This window comes from Scardinius erythrophthalmus, assembly GCF_964197995.2.
Source record: "Scardinius erythrophthalmus genome assembly, chromosome: 10".
NCBI classification, from domain to species: Eukaryota; Metazoa; Chordata; class Actinopteri; order Cypriniformes; family Leuciscidae; genus Scardinius; species Scardinius erythrophthalmus.
Genome location: NC_138230.1, coordinates 32,144,459 through 32,163,967, shown reverse-complemented (window position 1 = coordinate 32,163,967; position 19,509 = coordinate 32,144,459). Strand labels below are relative to the sequence as shown.

The window sequence follows — 19,509 nt, the reverse complement described above, 5'->3', positions numbered from 1 at the left end:
TGAGGTCAGAGAGGTCATGAGGAGAAAAATACAAACCTGACTCCTCAGGGGTAACCTACAAATGCCACCATTCATCACAAAAAAATACAGCTATGACATTAACATTCAGCTCAGGAGAATAAAAATATGGATTTGTGGAACAAAAAGCCTTTAGCATCTAAACACACAAGAGATTCAATTATAAAGGTAGATATTTCTAAGCCATCATGTTTTGGCTTAAGTGCACTGCATCACCATTAAACATGCGACCACTAAAAGCCTAATATCAGCTCTTCGCGCAGCACCACAATCATTTTACATTAGCCTGACAGTAAGAAACTTACAGCAGCTGTAAGACTCTTGCTCTCTTCTTTACATAAACACTTGAAAACCCCACCATCCAAAATATTTCACAAACCCAAAAAGTACAAAACGCTTTCTGATTGGCTGGTTTCAATCAGGAATCAATTCGATATTCACATGCTATCTGAAACATGCCTCTCTCTCTGCATGTGAGGCTGTGCTCACAGATAACCGCGCATGAGTCCCAATTTTCGCCTCTTCTTCCACGTTTAAAATCGCTTGAATGTGTAAACTGTGAGGACAAAACACGTGCACATGATAAACTAACTCTTTGATGGTTAAACGTAGCAGTTAATCCGCGAATCACCACGGTGCCTGGTCCGCACAGATCACGGATCAACTGCAATCCGTTGCACCCCTACACGTTACAGAAATAAAATGGGCTGTGAACAGTTTCACGTGGACTTGTCAGGAAACATGCAGAGGCCAAGCCAAATTTGACTCAACATCAAATTTCAAACTCGGCTTGACCGATAACAGTAATGAATTCTGTCATTTAAACCAGCTAAACTACTGAATTTTCATGTCAACCACAAACTGTATTTTCTATTTACAGGCCTAGCACTCTGTTGCTTTAAAGGCGATCATGAGTGTGTTTATATGACTTCGGAGGCATTTGCAACCGAAGCGGCGCTCACATTTACTCTGGGAGGTGTTAATATAAAGTTCCTGAACGATAACGGCTTCCCAGAGCCGCTGCTGGACAGGTGCCGAAATGATACCAGTCTACAAATTCAATCGCTTGTGATTTCACTAAAGGCAGCTGAAGGCTGTTTGTTACGTAACAAAGCGTGAGCTGGCGAGGGTGCGGAGTGAGGAGAGAAAGAGACAGACAGTGATACCAGTACTCCTACAAAATCCCTGTCTAAATCCTGTGTCCCCACTTAAGATGTCTGTTACTCTTTATATAGAGCTGCAACTTAACCCAGCCGGTGTGGTTTAACAATAGAGCAGACGTGCTGCGCTCAGACAGGTGGTCTCGACTGGCACCGAGCCAGATGCTGAGGGCCCACGCCACCCTCCCCTCCGTTTGAACACATCCGTCTGCTGCTCATGCGTGACGTCACACTGATGCACCCGAACGCTAACGCTGTCAATCACTGCCGGGCATCATTAATACTGTGCGAAGCTAGAACGCCTCGAGACAAAAAGATGAAGGAAACCGAGAGCAAAAGGACACATGGAGCTTTTAATGCATAAAATCAGAAATAGATTTCTGCTGGATCATCTCTAGTGTTTTGAATGCTGTTATAAAGTCAGATACAGCTTTTTTATGAGCCTGAACTGCCATCTTAAACAGAAAGAGACCAACTGACAAAGCAACACTGCCATTTAAGGGATAGTTCACTCAAATGAACATGAAAAATCTGTCATCATTTACTCACCCTCATGTCGTTCTAAACCTGTATGACTGTATTTCCTCTAAGGAACAAAAAAATATATTTTGAGAATGGAAGCCAATGGTCATCAAAACTGGTTGGTTTCCAACATTCTTCAAAATAACTTGTTTTGTGATTGACAGAAGACAAAGTCATACAGGTTTGGAACGACTTGAGGGTGAGTAAAAAAAAAATTGTCATTTTTGAGTGAACTATCCCTTTAAAGGTGCCATATGTCATGTCTGGCAAAAAAAAATCAAGTCATACTCCACATTCCATACCAGATGGGGGCAGTATACCTCCAGAAAGTGAATTGGTCTATGCTCCGCCCCTACCTTCTTAGCTGCACATATACAAGTTAAAATAGGGACAACATCTATTTAGAGTGTTACGCTGCCCGCCTGAAGCTAATTTAGCAGCATATATCAAGTTTGATTTTCATTAGCAATACCACTTCTAGTTAAGTTATCATTAGTCACCAAAAAACATTCGGTCTCATTACACCTTGCAATGTTTTCCGTTACGTTTCGTGCGTCCAGGGTGTGTAAAGCAGAAGCAGCCTGGCCAGCGGCGGAGTATGCGCGATCCGTGAGTGCTGAAGACGTTCTGCACGGCTTTGATGGGTGCGCAGGAGGACACAAATGGGCGGCGACAGCTTCTTCCAGTGGCGGGAGCTTTTTCCTCAGCGCCGTCAACAGATAGAGCGTTACTAAAACTGTATACACCGCCGCCGACTTGAGCTGCAAAGAAGCTCTGGCCGCCCTGTCAAGGACGCTTGTCAAAAAGTACGGGGAAACTTGACCGCTCTGAATATAGTGAGTGAGTGCGCGCGCGCGCGGCCGGGGCTCGCTCTCTCTCTCTGCTAGTTCTTAGAGGCAGAAGAGCGCGTGCGCGCTTAAAATGTCATATTTTGGTATGATCGTTCACCCGCCAGTGTGGCGGATAGCTTTTTGAGATTTTATTTGTGCTTCAGAGCGCGTTTTTTTCCCTGCAGCGGGTGGTGGTAGGGGTCTCTTGCCAAGGGCTTCAGCCATCCTTCCGCTCTCTTCCCTGAACTGAAATGTAGTAGTGGGCTGTACTTTCCACATCAGGTTCAAGTACGCCCACAAGCCGTGCGAGTTATTCGTGTATTGCATGTTTGGCTGGTGGTTATGTTGCCCGTATACCGCCTCCCATGGCCGAAACTGGTATTACGACACCTGTCGGGCCGTGGCTAGTAATGCTAATGCTAATTAAGGTTGATATCTCTGCAGCACTATAACTTGACATTTTTTTAATGACATCATCGCCCTTATTTCTTCTCATTCTTTTGATGTGTGTAGCTCATTTTTGGGATATTTTTACCTCAATTGTTACATATGGCACCTTTAAGAGCAGGTAAATCTACTGTAAAATCAATTTCACCATAGTAGACCGACATGCAACAAATAGGTAGAAGTGGTAGCTCATTTAAATAATACTGCATTCACTTAAATAATTCAAATCTTTTTTAACTTTATGAACCACAGTGCAGGTAAGAACAATTGTAGAAAATATGTATACTCATAGTTTCCATTAGTCTAGACGCAATGTACCAACTATATCATAGACAGCAAAGTATAACATCCAGTTCTGTTCGCTGATATTCTGTTTACGCTACCAAGTGTCTCAAACAAAAATCAGACTCTCTTTAACAGATTCAATGCTATGACCCTCGTAAACCTGGGCAAAATATGTAGACTAGTTGTGAACATGATTTATTTCACGATGGACAGACAAAAACCTGTGCAACATGAATACTCGAAACGGAGCAAAGCCAGACAATCAGATGGAACTTTTGGTCCTTGCTGTGTTTGTTGTCAATATGCATCATATGATCCATGAAGAGTGAGACTATGGGCCTGTTTACACCTGGTCACTTCATGTGTTTTTACTGATCATATAGCTATCTGATTTGTTAAAACGGTTCCATTTACACCTGCCCACATAAATGTGTGTGTGTTTGCTATGTGGTTGCTAGACAGTTGCAAGAGTGTTGCTAGGGTGTTTCTAGGCAATTGCTAGGGTGTTCAAACAAAAAACTCACCCACCTCACACTTTTTTGAACACTAGTGTACACATACACTGGTGGAGAAAATAGAGATGCTGAGTGGATGTGAAATGGGGAACTGAGCCAGTCAGGCAAGAATTTCAGTGAATAAAGACTTACATTTCAGTCAGTATCTCATACAAAGCTATCATATGACTTTAAATATAGCACAAGTCATTTGGACTATTTTCATGATGCTTTTATTGTAGTTTTTTTTTCCTTTGTGGTGCTCTACAGCCCCAGTTCCCATTCACTTTCATTGAATGAAAAAGAGAAGTAAAGACATTCTGCTAAATATATCATTTAAATATCTTCTTTTGTGTTCCGGGGTAGAAGGAAAAAAAAGAAGTCATACTGGTTTGGAACAGATTGAGGTTGATGAATGAGTTCAATGAATTCAGATTACTAGATTTGAATTTTTGGGTGAACCATCCCTTTAAGAGCAGTGTTCATAACTCAGAGGCATTGCCAAAACAAACCCACAGCTAATGGAGGACGGCTGCCATTCAACACTGCTTTCAACATGGCAAAATGTTTTAGAGCAAATCAAAAGACAAGGAATCAGAATGACCGCAAAAGCATATCTAGAAAAACAGAAGTGCCGATGTGTATTCAACTCACTCAAACCATTGAGCATTATCAGTAACATTAAAATCACATGCCCTAACACACCTGGCCACAGCAGCTGAGATTATTGACCACTGCTCCCACTTATCCGGCCCCAACCAATCGGCAGCCACAATTGTCTGCTGTGCAAATACCTCAGCCTGAGACCTCATTCACAGGACATTCCTGCCCTGTGAATCAACTGGAGTTTGGAGCCAAACTGCCTACCTGAGAGTCTTCTTCTCACGCTATACCTCTCAATTCATCGCTGTGTGCGGTTCCGAAAACATGCGTCACATTCCAATCATGTTTAATCGCTTGCTTATTGCAGACATTGATCTGCTGTACAATTAGAGTGGATTGGAGTATGTAGCGCAACCAGCAGATTTAGAGGAAAATCAATGTGGCTATTATTGAGCCATATGTACTGAAGGCATGATGTGTGTATAAATATTACATTTTTAAAGTGAAAGTAATAAAAGTAATACATTTGAAAAGCAATATAGTATGCAATGTGTATACTGTGCCAAGAGTGCAATACTGTATTCCAAAATGCAATGCTCTCAACTACTGTAGAGTGATTTTAAACTATATTTTAATACTTTATTTAATATACACTACCTTTCAAAGGTTTGTGGTTGGAAAGACGTTTACGTTTTTTAAAATAAGTCTCTTATGCTCAACAAAGCAGCATTTATTTGATCAAAAACAGTAATATTATGAAATAATACACTGTAAAAAAATTCTAACCCTCCCAAATCAAAAATATTAAGTGACCGATAACATCAAAATTTTTCAATTGGCCCAAGTGAAAATCTGTAAATTTCAATTGGCCCAAGTGAAAATCTGTAAATTTAAGTTTATAATTTACAGAATTTCACTTGGGCCAATTGAAAAATTTAGATGTTATCGGTCACTTGAAATTTTTGATTTGGGAGGGTTAGATTTTTTTTACAGTGTATTACCATTTAAAATGCGTTTTGAATTTGAATACATTTTATTCCCTATCCCTATATTCGTAGGATAGGGATCATCTGAATTTTCAGCAGCCATTAAACCAGCTTCTAAAGAAACGCTTCTTAAAATTAACGTTGAAACTTTTTTTTTGTGGAAACTGTGATGCGCTTTTCATGATTCTTTGACGAATAGAAAATTTAAAAGGAAATCTTTTTTAACATTATAAATGTCTTTACTGTCACATTTGATCAACGTAAATGCATCGTTGCTGAAAACAATTATTTATTTCTAAAAAAACAACAATTATCTTACTGACCCCATACTTATCACTTATAGATATATAACTCGACTTTAACACATTTAAACTTTGAGTGTTGTTATAACACTTGACCTAGGAGCAATGTGCTGCCTGTAGAGTTGCACTGGTGAGCACTGACACAGATAGTGTGAAAGGAACTAAAGAAATACGCTAGTATTTTATTCTCAACACAGCAAAGAAATGTTTGTAAAGGCGGCATTGGCCCAACACAAAAGAGTAATTTGGCAGCAACTGAGCAGCCACTACACAAACAATTCAAACAATTCTCTCTTTAAGAAGGGTTCTCAAACAAGTAAACACAAATACACACTAAAAAGGACAGGCCTCTTCAGCGCCTGCCACATTTGGTGCCCCCTTGTCTCCTCTAACTGGGGTTTTGTGTGTATTCAGCGCGTCTAGGCGACTGAGATTTTAAACGAAAGATGGGAAGTTGCTGCTTTGACACTTGGCAGAGCTTGGAGGCCTCTCTATTTCCCAATCCTGGGAATGCAAACAGCAGTCTTCTCCCAAACGGCTTTCCACGTCCCTCCCCTTGCAACCTGGCCAGCCCCTGCACCTGTGCCTCTGTCTGTCTCTCCTCCCTTTCATTCTCTCTCTCTCTCTCTCTCTCTCTCTCTCTCACTTTCTTTTTTGGGTTTATTGTAGGCCAGGTGTGACAGACGTTGGCAATGCCTCAATCAGACTCCTTGTTGTCGTCTTATGTGGGCAGCAGATGCCTAATAAGTAGCGCAGCATGCAGACACACACAAGTACACAAACTTCCAACACATTCAAATGTCCAGTATAGGACGCCAAATGTCAGACAAGGAGTGATTCATTAAAGGAAAAGCTCTCCAAAAAATTACCATTCTGAAAATTTAATCAACCTCATGTAGTTTTAAACCTGTATGCAGACTCTCTTAGGTATTTTGAATAATGTGCTGGTTGCTCTTTTCCATGCAGTTACAATGAATAGGGAATTAAGTTATGAAGCGGATTTAGATGGATGGATGGATGCTCATAAAACTCAAAAGGACGGATGCTCAAAAGCTCCATAAAACTTTGTAACTTTGTGAGAGTTCATGGGAGAAGTAGTGATTTCCAATCTGTGAACAAATCATTCTTTTGAGTCAGATCATTTCAATTACTCATTTGATCTTGCGTACAGAACAGATCGGAACGATTCATTCATGAATCACATTGATTTGTTTCTTGAATTCAACTCACTGAATCAAGATAAGCAGTTCTAGAGTTAACAACAATAACATGGGTGAATAACAACTCGAAGTTCAGTCTGCTCCTCACATCTGTCATATGGCTTCAGAAGACTTAGAATATAATGCATAAGTTATATGGACCATTTTTAAGATATTTTTATGGCGCTTTTGTGTCAAGCTCTTTTTGAAACTTGAAAGTGTACATTCATTATAATTACATGAAAAATCCCCAACATTTAAAAATGTTTCTTTAGGAGTCATGCTGGATTGGACAGAATTATTATTTTTTTGAATGACTTGTCTCTTTAAGACCAGGTTGTAGGCAGAGCTCTTACCGGCCCACAATGCTTTACCGATTACACTGCATCTGCTGCTCTTTGTCCTAACTTGCATCTCTGCACTGCCCATCTCAAACTGTCTCTGCCTCTTTTTCGCCTCCCACTCGATCTGTCTCTCCACAAAAATCTGTTTTAATGATGATGTCTACAGGACAGCGCCCTGATTAACTATTATAACAGGGTATTAAGTGACAGGTAAAGCAGCAGCAGGTGCTGCACGCTGGTCTTCGCCAGCACACACGCTATTACTCTCTTGCGTTCTCCCATAGGTGCTTGTGGCTTGATAGACAGAACCCCCAACAGAAGGTCTCTGTGAATGTTTCTTTCAGGAGGGGGTTGAAACGGACATCTGCTGGGGACTGGCCGCTGCGATGTGGAAGTGCTGCGTTGTGTAGCGTTCGGTGGGCGCTGGGCAGCGTCGTCTTTGAAGCGGCGCCTGCGATTAGAGCTGTTTTGTTCCCTCGAAGCCGGTGGTGGGATTAATTCAGACTCTCGAGAGGAAGAAAAGCCTCTTCAGAGGGCCTACGCAACTGTTTGTAAGGGGGTTTATGGCACGCCATGAAAGTTGTGCCATTAAACAGTGGGCTTGATGAATGGGTCTTCCGTAATGCTAATGCCACCCATCTATGTGAATGTGTGATTGAGCATTGAATGTGGCCATACACTCAGATCAAAGTCAAATCCTGTTTGAAAGGAGATGGGCAATGAGCTCAAATACTGAGTTATAATGCCAAGAACATAAAAGATGGGAATTAGAATGATATAACATTTAGACAGCTGCTTCACAGGTAAAACATTTTTAATATATATATATTTTTATCAATACTTTTCAGTAGTAAATGACAGTTGACAGTTCTCCAATGTCAGCCATCTTGGATGATTTTATTTCACTGAGATTTCTGCAATGCATTCTGGGATTGAATTATCTGAAAACTATAGATCTGATATTGTAGAACCTGGCCAAACAAAAGCATATTGTTCTCATTAGACTGCACAATTGGACAGAGTCACTTCTTTCATGACCATGCAAAAAAAAGAACTACAGCAGATTTCAAGATTTCCATAGAATAACGACTTATTTCTCCTACAAAGCAATAAAATGTCTTTTGCGTCTATTTTGAAACCTCACAATTCATTGTAAATTCAGGGAAAAGAACGACTAGTAGCCTACAATATTCTCAATTTCTCTTTTTGTGCTGCACGTAAGATACAGGTTTGAAATGATGATTTAATGATAGAAGTTTCATTTTCTGTGATCAATTCCTTTGAGTCCTCCACTCCACCAATAAATATCACACAAATCACAAGACGAGCTGCTTTGTCGGAATCCAAACACAACTAGGTCATTTGATGAAAAATATGAATCAACAGCACAAAGTGCACTGCAAGCTCAGTGTGGTCGGGGAAATTAGCAGTTTATATTTATCCGATTGAAAAAGACCCATAACTTGTCTTTCTCACCATTTTCCAGCCAGCGTCTGCCTCAAAGGCACAGCTTAAAAAAAAAAAAAAAAAAAAGCCTGTCTATTATGTTTCTTCACCAAGCTGCTTGCATCCCTCCTCTCTCTTTAGAGCTTTTCCAAATCACAGATTACAACATCCTAAAAAAGATTACACGCTGAATAGTTAATTACCGACTGCACTTGGACACATTAACTCTCTTGCTTTTTAATTAATAATTAAAAAATAAAAATGTTTAAGCATGTCTTAAAGTGACTAATTAAAAACGACCATGACAGCAATTCATTTTAAAGAATTACCACTTGTTATAAGGTCCTCAGACTCCTTTAATGAAGCGGCTTCATTTTTTTTCCTGACTGTCATTTTCTGCTAGATAAAGCCAGAAATAGAAACAAATGGGGAAATTAAAAACAGGAAGTCTGACATCTTCAGTAAGTGAAATATCTCGGTCTGAGAACGCCATACTTGTGTCCTAGTAATGTCATCTCTTTTAATACTCTCTACAACAGCTGTTTTTAAAATTGTTGGCTCAGCTGGATTTACCCGCCAGGGATCCAACCGACTCTTTAACACTGACCTCTGAGAGAGCGAGAGTGGGTCACTCACCTCTTTTTGGCCGGGCCGCCCTCGCCGCCTCCATCTGTGTGAGATAGAGACCCGTCCTCTTTATGTCCTCCCTTAGACCCACATCCATTCAGCTGCCCATTTGACAAGGAAGCTGTACAGAGGGAAAGAAAAAGCAAAAAAAAAAACATGAGAAACAGTGACAACCTACAGATGCAGTGCATCATGTATTTTAACTTAAGATGAAATATCACCACAGCATGGTTTTATTTTAATCATGCAATGCAGAACTGAAATGGAGCAAGAGCAAATGGGAAATGGGAGATGGTTTACTTTAGAGTCCAACTGTAGAAGCAAGAACATTTTGTAATGTACCAGTATTTCATCTAACAAAAGTCAACGTAAGACTTTGAAATTGTGTTTTTACCAATGAGTTAACTTGTGCAAATTCAAGGTTGTAAAAATGGGACAGTGCATCATTACACAAACAATTAGGGAGAAAGTTGGTGAAGTAATCAGGATATCAGGCTTAGCAGTAGTATTGGTTATAATTAGTTGCAATTCAGTAGAGTAGTGTTTTCATTACTATTCTATTTATTTAATACAATAATTAATATTTATAGTGAAAAACTAAGTCTCCGCCTCTCTGTCTCGACACTCCATCTCAACGCTACTGGGTTTCAACTGGCGAATAAACACTGATTAATATCATAAGCTTTTGTTTCATGTGTCTGGAACTGATATTGGTCTCAAAAACAATGGACGTGATGATTACAATGAAATAAATAAGGAAAAAGGAAAAAGAAGTAATAAAGAAATAATAAATATTTCACATTAAGAGTAAGAAAAATATTTATTCGGGTCAGTATTCAACACTGGGAAACGGGTAAAACAACATCTAAAGAGCTCTGGCCATTAACGCTAGATAAACCAGGATTACGAAGTTAAAACTTCCTTTATACGGCTCAGCTGATTTAATTTCCGTGTTTAGTAACATTCGTTAAGCGAATATCCAGAATCACCAAACATTCCCAGAGCTGGACACCAAATCTCAAACAAGCCGGTAAAACAACTGGAGAAGAAAGAAACTACAATAAAGCTGCAATCCAACACATACATGAAACACTATAAAATTGCTTCTCTCTCATATTCGGACCAACATGGCTGAACTTCAAAGCATTCAAGTGAAGTCTTAAGAGCTCTATTCCCATAAGACCAAACATTGTCTTTGGGAAAATTGGGATGGTTTAATTTAAAATAGAAAAAAAAAAAAACACACACACACTTGTGTCCTATTTTCAAAACGACTCCTCAAGTGCAAGAACAAACAAGCTCGCGAGCCTCTGCCTTCATCACGACACGGGAAGCCAAAACCAGAGAGAGCCGGCCAAGCCAAGCCAACGTGGGTGGAGAGGGATCAGATGTAAACAGCTTAACGCGGGCTGCTCGCTTCCCGCGCCGTGTTTTACATATGTTGGTCTCACTTGAGTGGCTGTGTGAAAGACAGTCGGAGTCTTGCGGAGCCAAACGTCCTGTCTCTCTCTCTCTCTCTCTCTCTCTCTCTCTCTATAGGCCGGGAGAGCGTGTGACGGGTTATTAAGCGTCTGTCCTTCAGGGCCTCTAATCTTTATGCGTGTTTAACTAAGCCCGTAGCATCTACGTTCACCTCCTGGTTTCCAAAGAGATTGGAATGTTGCGTGAGCAGTGTGGTGTTATGATGTGCAATTAGTATTAGTTCATTTAGAAGATGAAAGAGAAAGTAGAAATGTGGTATAGAAGTGTATCGTCTCAGAACTGATGCTCAAAATGCAAAACTTGGCATCTGAGTGTATGGCTCACAAAACAAAGCACATCTAGACACTAAAGGACACTATTATGACACTAAAGGACACAAATTGCTTGTCCCTGGAAACCTGCCGCATCCTGGTTAGGAGCTATTTCAATGGCCGGTGACCTTGGCCCAGCCCTAAACTGATCTGAGAATTAAAAAAGACGTGCATATTCATTATATCTTTACACTTCCCAGTTTCATTAACCCTATCATATTTGATACACAAATTTCTAAGGCATCTAAATTATCAACGTGATCAAAACTTTGCTGAAAAACCTGTTGTACACAATCTAGGCTACTACATGCATTCTCTTGTCTGATTGATAGTTCGTACTTTTTAGCAAGTAAAAGGCCTTTAAGTTTAACTCAAAATGCCCACCGTTCCTTTTTGCTTTGAAACCTTTACTGATTTTTATAAAGTACGAATAAGAATACCTTTTATCATGTTAGAAGTATTTTAAAATGAAAACTAGCCATTTAAACATAAGAAACTACACCAAATTGCATACTTTTGATCAGTCTGAGGGTTTTTTTCTTCATCAAGAATGAGCTCCATATTGTCACTTTATAATAATGTATGTGTCATAAAAACCTGATGTATCGTAATATGATTCTTCAACAACAACAAAAATTGTCTAGAGGTTCAATAAACTGCTCCATTAAAAAAATTATTTTACTGACTACTATTTTACTCTATGAACAACATATCATGGAAAAAAAGGATTTGTGTTGACTAGTTGGCATTGTTTACCTCCCAGAATTTTACAAATAATTATGGCATGTGTATTGTTACTCAGTCTTAAAAGGAACCGTATGTAAGATTCTGGCCAAAACTGGTACTGCAATCACTTTCAAAATACTGTAGAGCGGTGTATCAGTTGAGGGCTACAACTTCACTTTTAAATGACAATATCCTGGCCGGACTACTGTTGTCGGTGATATAAGTATTTGAAATTAACATGATTAGTGTCTAGTGACATATCAGGGCCATTTTATGATTAATTGAAATACATTTCTTACATACGGTTCCTTTAAAGACACACACACACACACACACACACACACACACACACACACACACACACACACACACACACACACACACACACACACACACACACACACACACACACACACACACACACACACACACACACACACACACACACACACACACACACACACACACACACACACACACACACACACACACACAAAGAAACATTCACATGTTTTAATTTTAAGGGTTGTAGAGAGGTAGGAAAATTATCCTGTAAAACTCTGCTTGACTAATATTGCAAGTGGGGTTTGGTGCAAAAATAATATTACAAAAGTGTAAAATACACCCCCTTTAGTGATAGGATGTATGGTCTGTTGTGGCAGACGCAGTTGTTTTGGCCAAGATAGACTGTTTTTGTCCTCTTAACGTTGCCACAAAATGGACGCCAGTGCCACATTGTTTGGAACACAAAAGCTAAAACATGTACTCAGACAGTCCCCTTTTGTCTGTTTCAAGAGCTGCCATCACATGGAGTTTGGTTCCTTCACACGTGTGAAGACTCTCCAACACTCACGGATCTGGGCCTTGACTATAATGAGCTTCATTTAAAATTATCTGAGACTGTGAAAACAAAACAAAACAAAACAAAACAAAACAAAACAAAACAAAACAAAACAAAACAAAACAAAACAAAACAAAACAAAACAAAACAAAACAAAACAAAACAAAACAAAGCAGAAACAAATAGAAAACAATACAGAAACAAAGAACTATTGGATTATTGCTTTTTCCTAAGATAGAATTGTTAACAAGTCACAAAATGCTGACACGCTGACAAAACAGTGAAGTGATTCAACAGACAACAAAAGTGTATATATGAAGAGTTCAGATGCAAAAGCCTCTAAGTGCCATCTGAAATTTTCTTATAGAATGATCATTTTTATAAAGCTTGTATATTTAAGTTCAGTAATTTCACTTAAATGACAATGAATAGGTAATCTTCATTGCCCATTAAGTGAAATTATTGAATTTAAATATACGAGCTTGATAATTCTAGACGAAACATTCTACATTCTACATTCTAGACGAAAATTTCACATGGCATTTAGAGGCTTTTGCATCTGAACTCTTCATATACAGACAGACATACAGACAGATGGATAGCCAGATAGATCATGCGTTATTGCTAATGTACGGATGGAAGGTAAATCTGATGCTGATCCTTTCATGTCAAAACATGCTGAGCTTTCGTATCTGCGAACAAAGACTTTGTGTATCACCCTTCATTAAACACCCTACGTTCAAAGGGATTACTGCTACCCTGAGGTAACAACGCATCGTTAACGCATATGACAACAAGAAAACAAGATTAAGGGCTGTTGTGATACGAGCATATTATCAGTTTAAGAGATTATTCAGAGACTGTATATCTAGCCTCCTGCCATAGTCTCAACAGAAACCCCTTCAGCTTGATCTCTCTTCATGTTTACATGGGGGGGGGGGGTGTTTGAAATGCTGTTGTTAGTGCCACTGGGATGAGCTTTACCTGTCCCTGGCCGACCACCTGATCAGATGCAACAAACTTTGCAAACAAAACAAGGTTGTGAGAGACTACAGGCCATTTGATATGCTGTTTGTCAACATCAATCGTTTAGCGGACGAAGCACTGAAAATGTGTGAAAAATATATTTTGAAAATATTTACATTAGACGACGAACTCTGTTGTTAAAACAAGACTTGATCTAGGACCTTGAAAGTAACATGAAACCGTTTTTGCAACAGTTTTACCTCTGTGATGTCAAATATTAGTGAAACAATACTTTACTAGAAAGTTAACTGTAATACATGTTGACATACTACGTAGACTGAACTTCTATTTCTCACAGCCTTGTTTTGTGAACATCAATTAAAATGCGCTGTCTTCTCCAAGTAAAGTCTTTGAGAAGCGTCCTCTCACTTCTGACAGAAGCCATCAAGTGGTGAAAGGGAATAAAGTCTCCCATCTGTTGTATTTCTTTTATTTTTCTTTCCATTTCCCAACTGAGTGATAAAAAGGGTAAGCCCATATCAAGAAAAGGCTTTCCCCTTGTCTATGTGTGGCTGTGCAGACTCGTACGTATGAGGCCTGTTCTTTGTTCCCTTTAGAGTCTCAGAGCTCTTTTTATTAAAAGCTCTGGCTTTCTGAGGCCCGTGTGAAGTGAAATCCCACAGTGCCAAGCTGCAACGTCAGACATGCTGCTATCAGATGACTTTGAAAGCTCTGAAGTAACCTGGATCATATGGCACTTTTACACACACTCACTGGAAACCTCCTTAGGAACTTCCTTTGACCAGACAAAAGTAGATGTTTACACTGTACTGAAAGGTAAAATGCTAAACCGAAGCTAAAATATGTATATTTGCAAACATTTGATGGAAAACATGCTCTAATAAGTGATGGTACCAAACTGGTGAAAAACTGAACAAAAACGTACTGTTTAATCTGAGTGTTTAGATGCTCACAGTGAAGAAAACATTGAAAGTGTGTCTTACCATTAGGTCCCTTTCTCCCATTGCTGAGGCCGTCACAGAGCTGGCGCTTTTGTGAGCTCTTGAACTCCTTCAGTGAGAGATAGAGCACCTTCCGCACCACCCGCTCCTCCGACCACGGCATCCCATCATTATCATCCTGTAAAGAGAGAGATGATCAGCACTATAGTAGAGGAAAACATCAATGCAGCTGCTTGAGTACACAAATAAAACCAATCTACAGCACTTTTCCTGTTGCACGAATCACACTTAAATGCGCACAAACACACACTTCCACACCAAATATCAAATTGTGTTATTGTAATGGTTCATGATGACATAATTTCCCCTATTCTTTAGAAACAATAAATTTGTTTGATCTTGGACTATTTCAAAAATTGCATCATCTTTTAGAGACATTTTAAAAATGGAACAAAGACAAGAGCTTCCTTTCCAAAAAATACAATTTCCTTTCCAGACAACAATCCTTGATAACAATTCTGAATCTATATATAGAATCATTTGCAACAAGACTCACACAGGTCAGTGCGTGAGACAACAATCCTTGATAACAATTCTGAATCTATCTATCTATAGAATCATTTGCAACATGACTCACACAGGTCAGGTTCTCACAGGCGTGCTATAAATAACAAAAGTGTGCTATAGAAGTTATTCTTTAAATGTGCTTAACTGTAGACCTTCCCCAAACGGTAGTATTATTGAGTATAGTATTAAAACTGTAGTGCGCTCGCCAAATTTAGTGCCAGGAATCATCAGGATTCTTCTCTTAAAGGTCTTAAAAAGGTCCAGAAAGCTGTGAATATCTATGTTATAAAAGCTGTACAAAAGCATAACAGTCCACAGTTAAAATTGAGGACTGATTGAAATGGGCATTGCAATGTCTTAGCAGTCAGAGAAGAGGAACTAATATGTATTGCAACACAATTTTCTCTGTTTGATGTCAAAATGGTCCTGGTGATGGGAACAATTAAAATTACACTATCATTAATAGATTAAATATGTATAGCTTTGACAGCAAATGTAATACATTACAGAATGACTTGATCATAACATTGATGTACAAAAATTAGGATTTGGCACAAAACAGCAAAGGTGAATTTAAATGGAAGGACTTGAGTAAATTACTAAGTTGTGTATATTTCAGTAATGATTATTAATGTAATACACGATCAAGACAAGGCAACCAAAACAGACTCAATCATTCACTTTCAATCTGCTAGATTTGCAAGGGAGAACACCGTAGCAAATTATTATATATTTTAATATAGCGAGTACATAAGTTTCAGTGGAATTCATCGTAGATGAGATGAAAGACACTAGAGGTTGCACATATAAGCACTTGTTATCATTCGGAGAGCCAGTTAAATTGTTATTTCCCACACACTGCTTCCTCTATCTCAGAGCGCTCGTCTCGAGAGGGGAACTACAGACATTCCCATGCCGTTGTGTTATTCACAGTCACTTTACTAAAAGAGAAGCATGTCAGTTAGCCACCAAAAAAAAAAAAAAAAACTTTTTGACCTTGGTTAACTGTTACTAAATAAAATCCCGGAAAGAGATCTCTTTGTGTGATGCTTTGATGTCCGACAAAACACAAAAACACCAAACTAGACTATTATTTTCTGGAAATGTAAGTGGTGACTGCATGTGCAAAACTTGCCTCCACAATGCTAGGGTGTAGCAGGTGGATGTCAAGGAGATGCTATGCCATTGCCATGGTGTTCAGAAGGATTTTTAGCACATTGCTATGTGTTTGCTAGGGCGTTCTTTCTGAAGGATCATGTGACACTGATGACTGGAGTAATGGCTGCTGAAAATTCTTTAGCAACCCGGTGAGTAATGGAATTAGCATTAAGCTAGTATAACCATTGTTTGTTTACGCTCTTGTTTCCGGAAGTCAGTCACTAGTTCAGTCTTCTCGATGACATCACTGATTGCACACATCGTTAAGACGGCAAGCGATGATTGGTCGGGAAGAAACGTATAGTCTGACATGTTTCTGGTCCACGACATGGCAAGAATTTAGGAGTCAAAACCGCATAATCTGACACAGCAATTATCGTAAAAGAAAACCATATTGTGTAGTCTGAACCCAGGATTAGGAACAAAATTATTGAATTAAACTAACGGCAAGTTATTATAAAAGACATAAACCTTCAGCAAGCATCGCTAACTCTAACTGAAAGCTAACGTGCTTTTTTTGTGCCAATTTAATGATTTCTAAACATAAACCTTGCCAAATTTTGAGGAAATGCCCAATTAGAAATGTAAGGTTTGCACTGTGGCATTGTTTCCTGTGGGGTTAAGCAGAAGGCGGGGCTTAGTGAAACAAAAGACATGGGAGTGTATGCATGTGCATGAGTTCCTGTGCGGGGGCTGACACTGACAGGTGAACATCAGATTTCCCAGCAGACATGTCAACAAACACACACACACACACACCTTGAGACTCCTCTACGCACTGATGCGCTGCAAAAGCCTGACAGCAGCTGATTGGGCGTGTGGTGTGTGAAACCACCAGAGCACCTCGTTAGAGACACACACACACAGACACACACAGACAGCGCGCGGCTCAAAATAGCCTGCATGCAAAGCCGCAGCTCAACCACAGCACAGTTCTCACAGACACAAGAATTAGCAAATGATTCTAAGAGTCAGTTTAAAGAATCAACTACATATTATTGCTTTGATACGCTGTGGCCAGGGTCCTATGCCAAGAGACGGCAATAATAACAGCGCGCGAGTGTGCGTACAGACGGCAAGGTGGGCTGAAGCGCTCAGAGGCGTGATGCTGTCACTGGATCCCAAGAGCACAATCCAGCAGGCTGCTGGGTAGGCAGCAATTACCCCGCGCTCACTATCACCTCGCGGTCTGGCGATGAGCCAGCGCTGCTCTCTGAATAGAGTATTACTGCTCAGAGCACGCACACACCTCTCCGTCTGAAAAACTCCTCTCTCAACTCTGGGAGCCGACCACGAACGCTTTGCCTTCAAGTTTGTTTTCTTTTCTCCTTTCCACCCTCCTTCTCCGTCGCCCCCCTTTTCTCAAAGCCTGGCAAACCGCCACAGTTATTTCCTTCTTGCGCTACATATAACATTCCAGCTCGGGAAAAAAAAATGCTGAGCTGGATACTGGCGTTAACAGAGCTGTAGGAGCGCAGTACGACTCACTAGTCTGCAATAAAAACAACGATCAGAAGAATGGAGCGATCATATTTCGGCCTTCAATGTTTAAACAAATGACAAGTCTCAGAGGCTGTGTACAACTACAGATATTCAGTGTTAGATTGCGTTTTGTAGCGTCCATTGATGTGCAAACTGACAAGGCTTCTAGGAGTCAAAGTAGAAGCTAATTGCAAAGTTTTGATAACTGAACATATGGCAATTCACCTTTCTCATGAGCGTCACATTATAAACAAGCTGATCTCAGAACAGATATAACATACAACTATAAAAATCACATTTAAAGCTAATTTTACAAGTGACAGTTTGGCATTTAAGAATTCTAAAAATTGGGATGAATTGAAATGGCCATATTTAAATTTACTATGGATCCTGTCATGATTGTAATTTTAATGTGAATCTAAACAAACATTTTTTTCATAAAGTATGAGAGTATATAGTAAGTAGTATGTAAACTGCATCTACAATCTGAAATGTCATAAACAATTCAAGTATGAACAAAAGTATATGTACATAATGTATATGTAAAACACAAGTATGTGTCGCATTGTTAAGGTGATGATACACAGGGCAACTTTTTGAGCAATGTTGCTGGGCAATCTAGCCGAGCGATTGTTGCTTGGGCACTTTCCCATTGAAAATGGGCAATAAATTTAAATCTGGATAATTTAGATCGGTCGTGGGCCCTGTGTCTCATCTGGTTGCCCATTGACGGCAAAATTGCCTAGCAACATTGCTCAAAAAGTTGCCCTGTGTATCATCACCTTTAGTCTAGTCGGAGAGGCCTTTATAGAGGGTATCAGCATAAAATGTTCAACTTGTTCTCAACTAGTCATCTATTGTACTAACAGAACAACAGGTCAAAGAGAATTTTACTGAGCAAGTAATCCAAACTTTAATTAAACTGTCAACATGTTTATAGCTAGCTAACTGAACAACACAAAATTCAATTCAACAGCATTTGAAGGTCACTCTATTGCCCCTCCTTGTGTACACTGGTTTGTTACAGACAGCGTTGCACAAATGCAATGTGTTGACCAAGCATTTGCATAGCATGTGCATAGTATGTTTTCTGGCCCGAAGTATACTGTATTTGTATACTATTATACAGTTTGTTGTTACATGTACGGTAGAGGATGTGTACAGTGCCTGTGCCATAAACTTCATTATCAGCATAGTACACGTGTACTGTAAGTGTACAAGAGATACCCACAATTCTAATTAACGAGTACAATGATATTTTGTAATTGGTCATAACTTCTAAAGAGAAATAGTGCAGAAACTGGACAAAGTCGTGTGCTTTTTTGCACATGCTATCAAATGAAGTACACACTGAAAGGCTATGTGTTCGGCTGTACACTAGCGCCCGTTACAAAACTGAAGTATACTTAAGGATCAGTAAGCTAATCTGGACAAGTACATACACACAAACTTGTTTCTGTCAAACAAAACTTGTAAAAAGACAAGCATCAGAAAACTGTTCCTGACAGTTACCGTGATGATGCCAGGCTCATTCATAGACTGGCAGAGTTGGTTGGCAGCACCGGGATTCAGATGTGACTAGACACCGAGAGCTGGCACAAGCTAACAGACGCCACTTACCCGCGCTGCAAGTACGAACACTCACCCTGCTTCCCAAAACCCCCTCTGCTCCATCCCGGAGGAGCTCTGAGCCTCGTTAATGAGCACCAGGAGCACATGGGTGTGTGACAGAGCGAGGAGAAGTGTTTCTC

The 19,509-nt window shown here is 39.7% G+C and overlaps 1 protein-coding gene across 1 annotated transcript in view; it reads right to left on the bottom strand.

Moving 5' to 3' along the window:
- jarid2b (jumonji and AT-rich interaction domain containing 2b) overlaps nucleotides 1–19,509 on the bottom strand; it is a 108,541-nt gene that overhangs the window by 39,872 nt on the left and 49,160 nt on the right. Inside the window, exons 2-3 of the mRNA XM_081375691.1 lie at nucleotides 14,594–14,729; nucleotides 9,273–9,384 (exon numbers count right to left, since the gene is read on the bottom strand). Of these exons, the coding sequence (XP_081231817.1) occupies nucleotides 9,273–9,384; nucleotides 14,594–14,729 (248 nt within the window). The remainder of the gene's footprint in view (nucleotides 1–9,272; nucleotides 9,385–14,593; nucleotides 14,730–19,509) is intronic.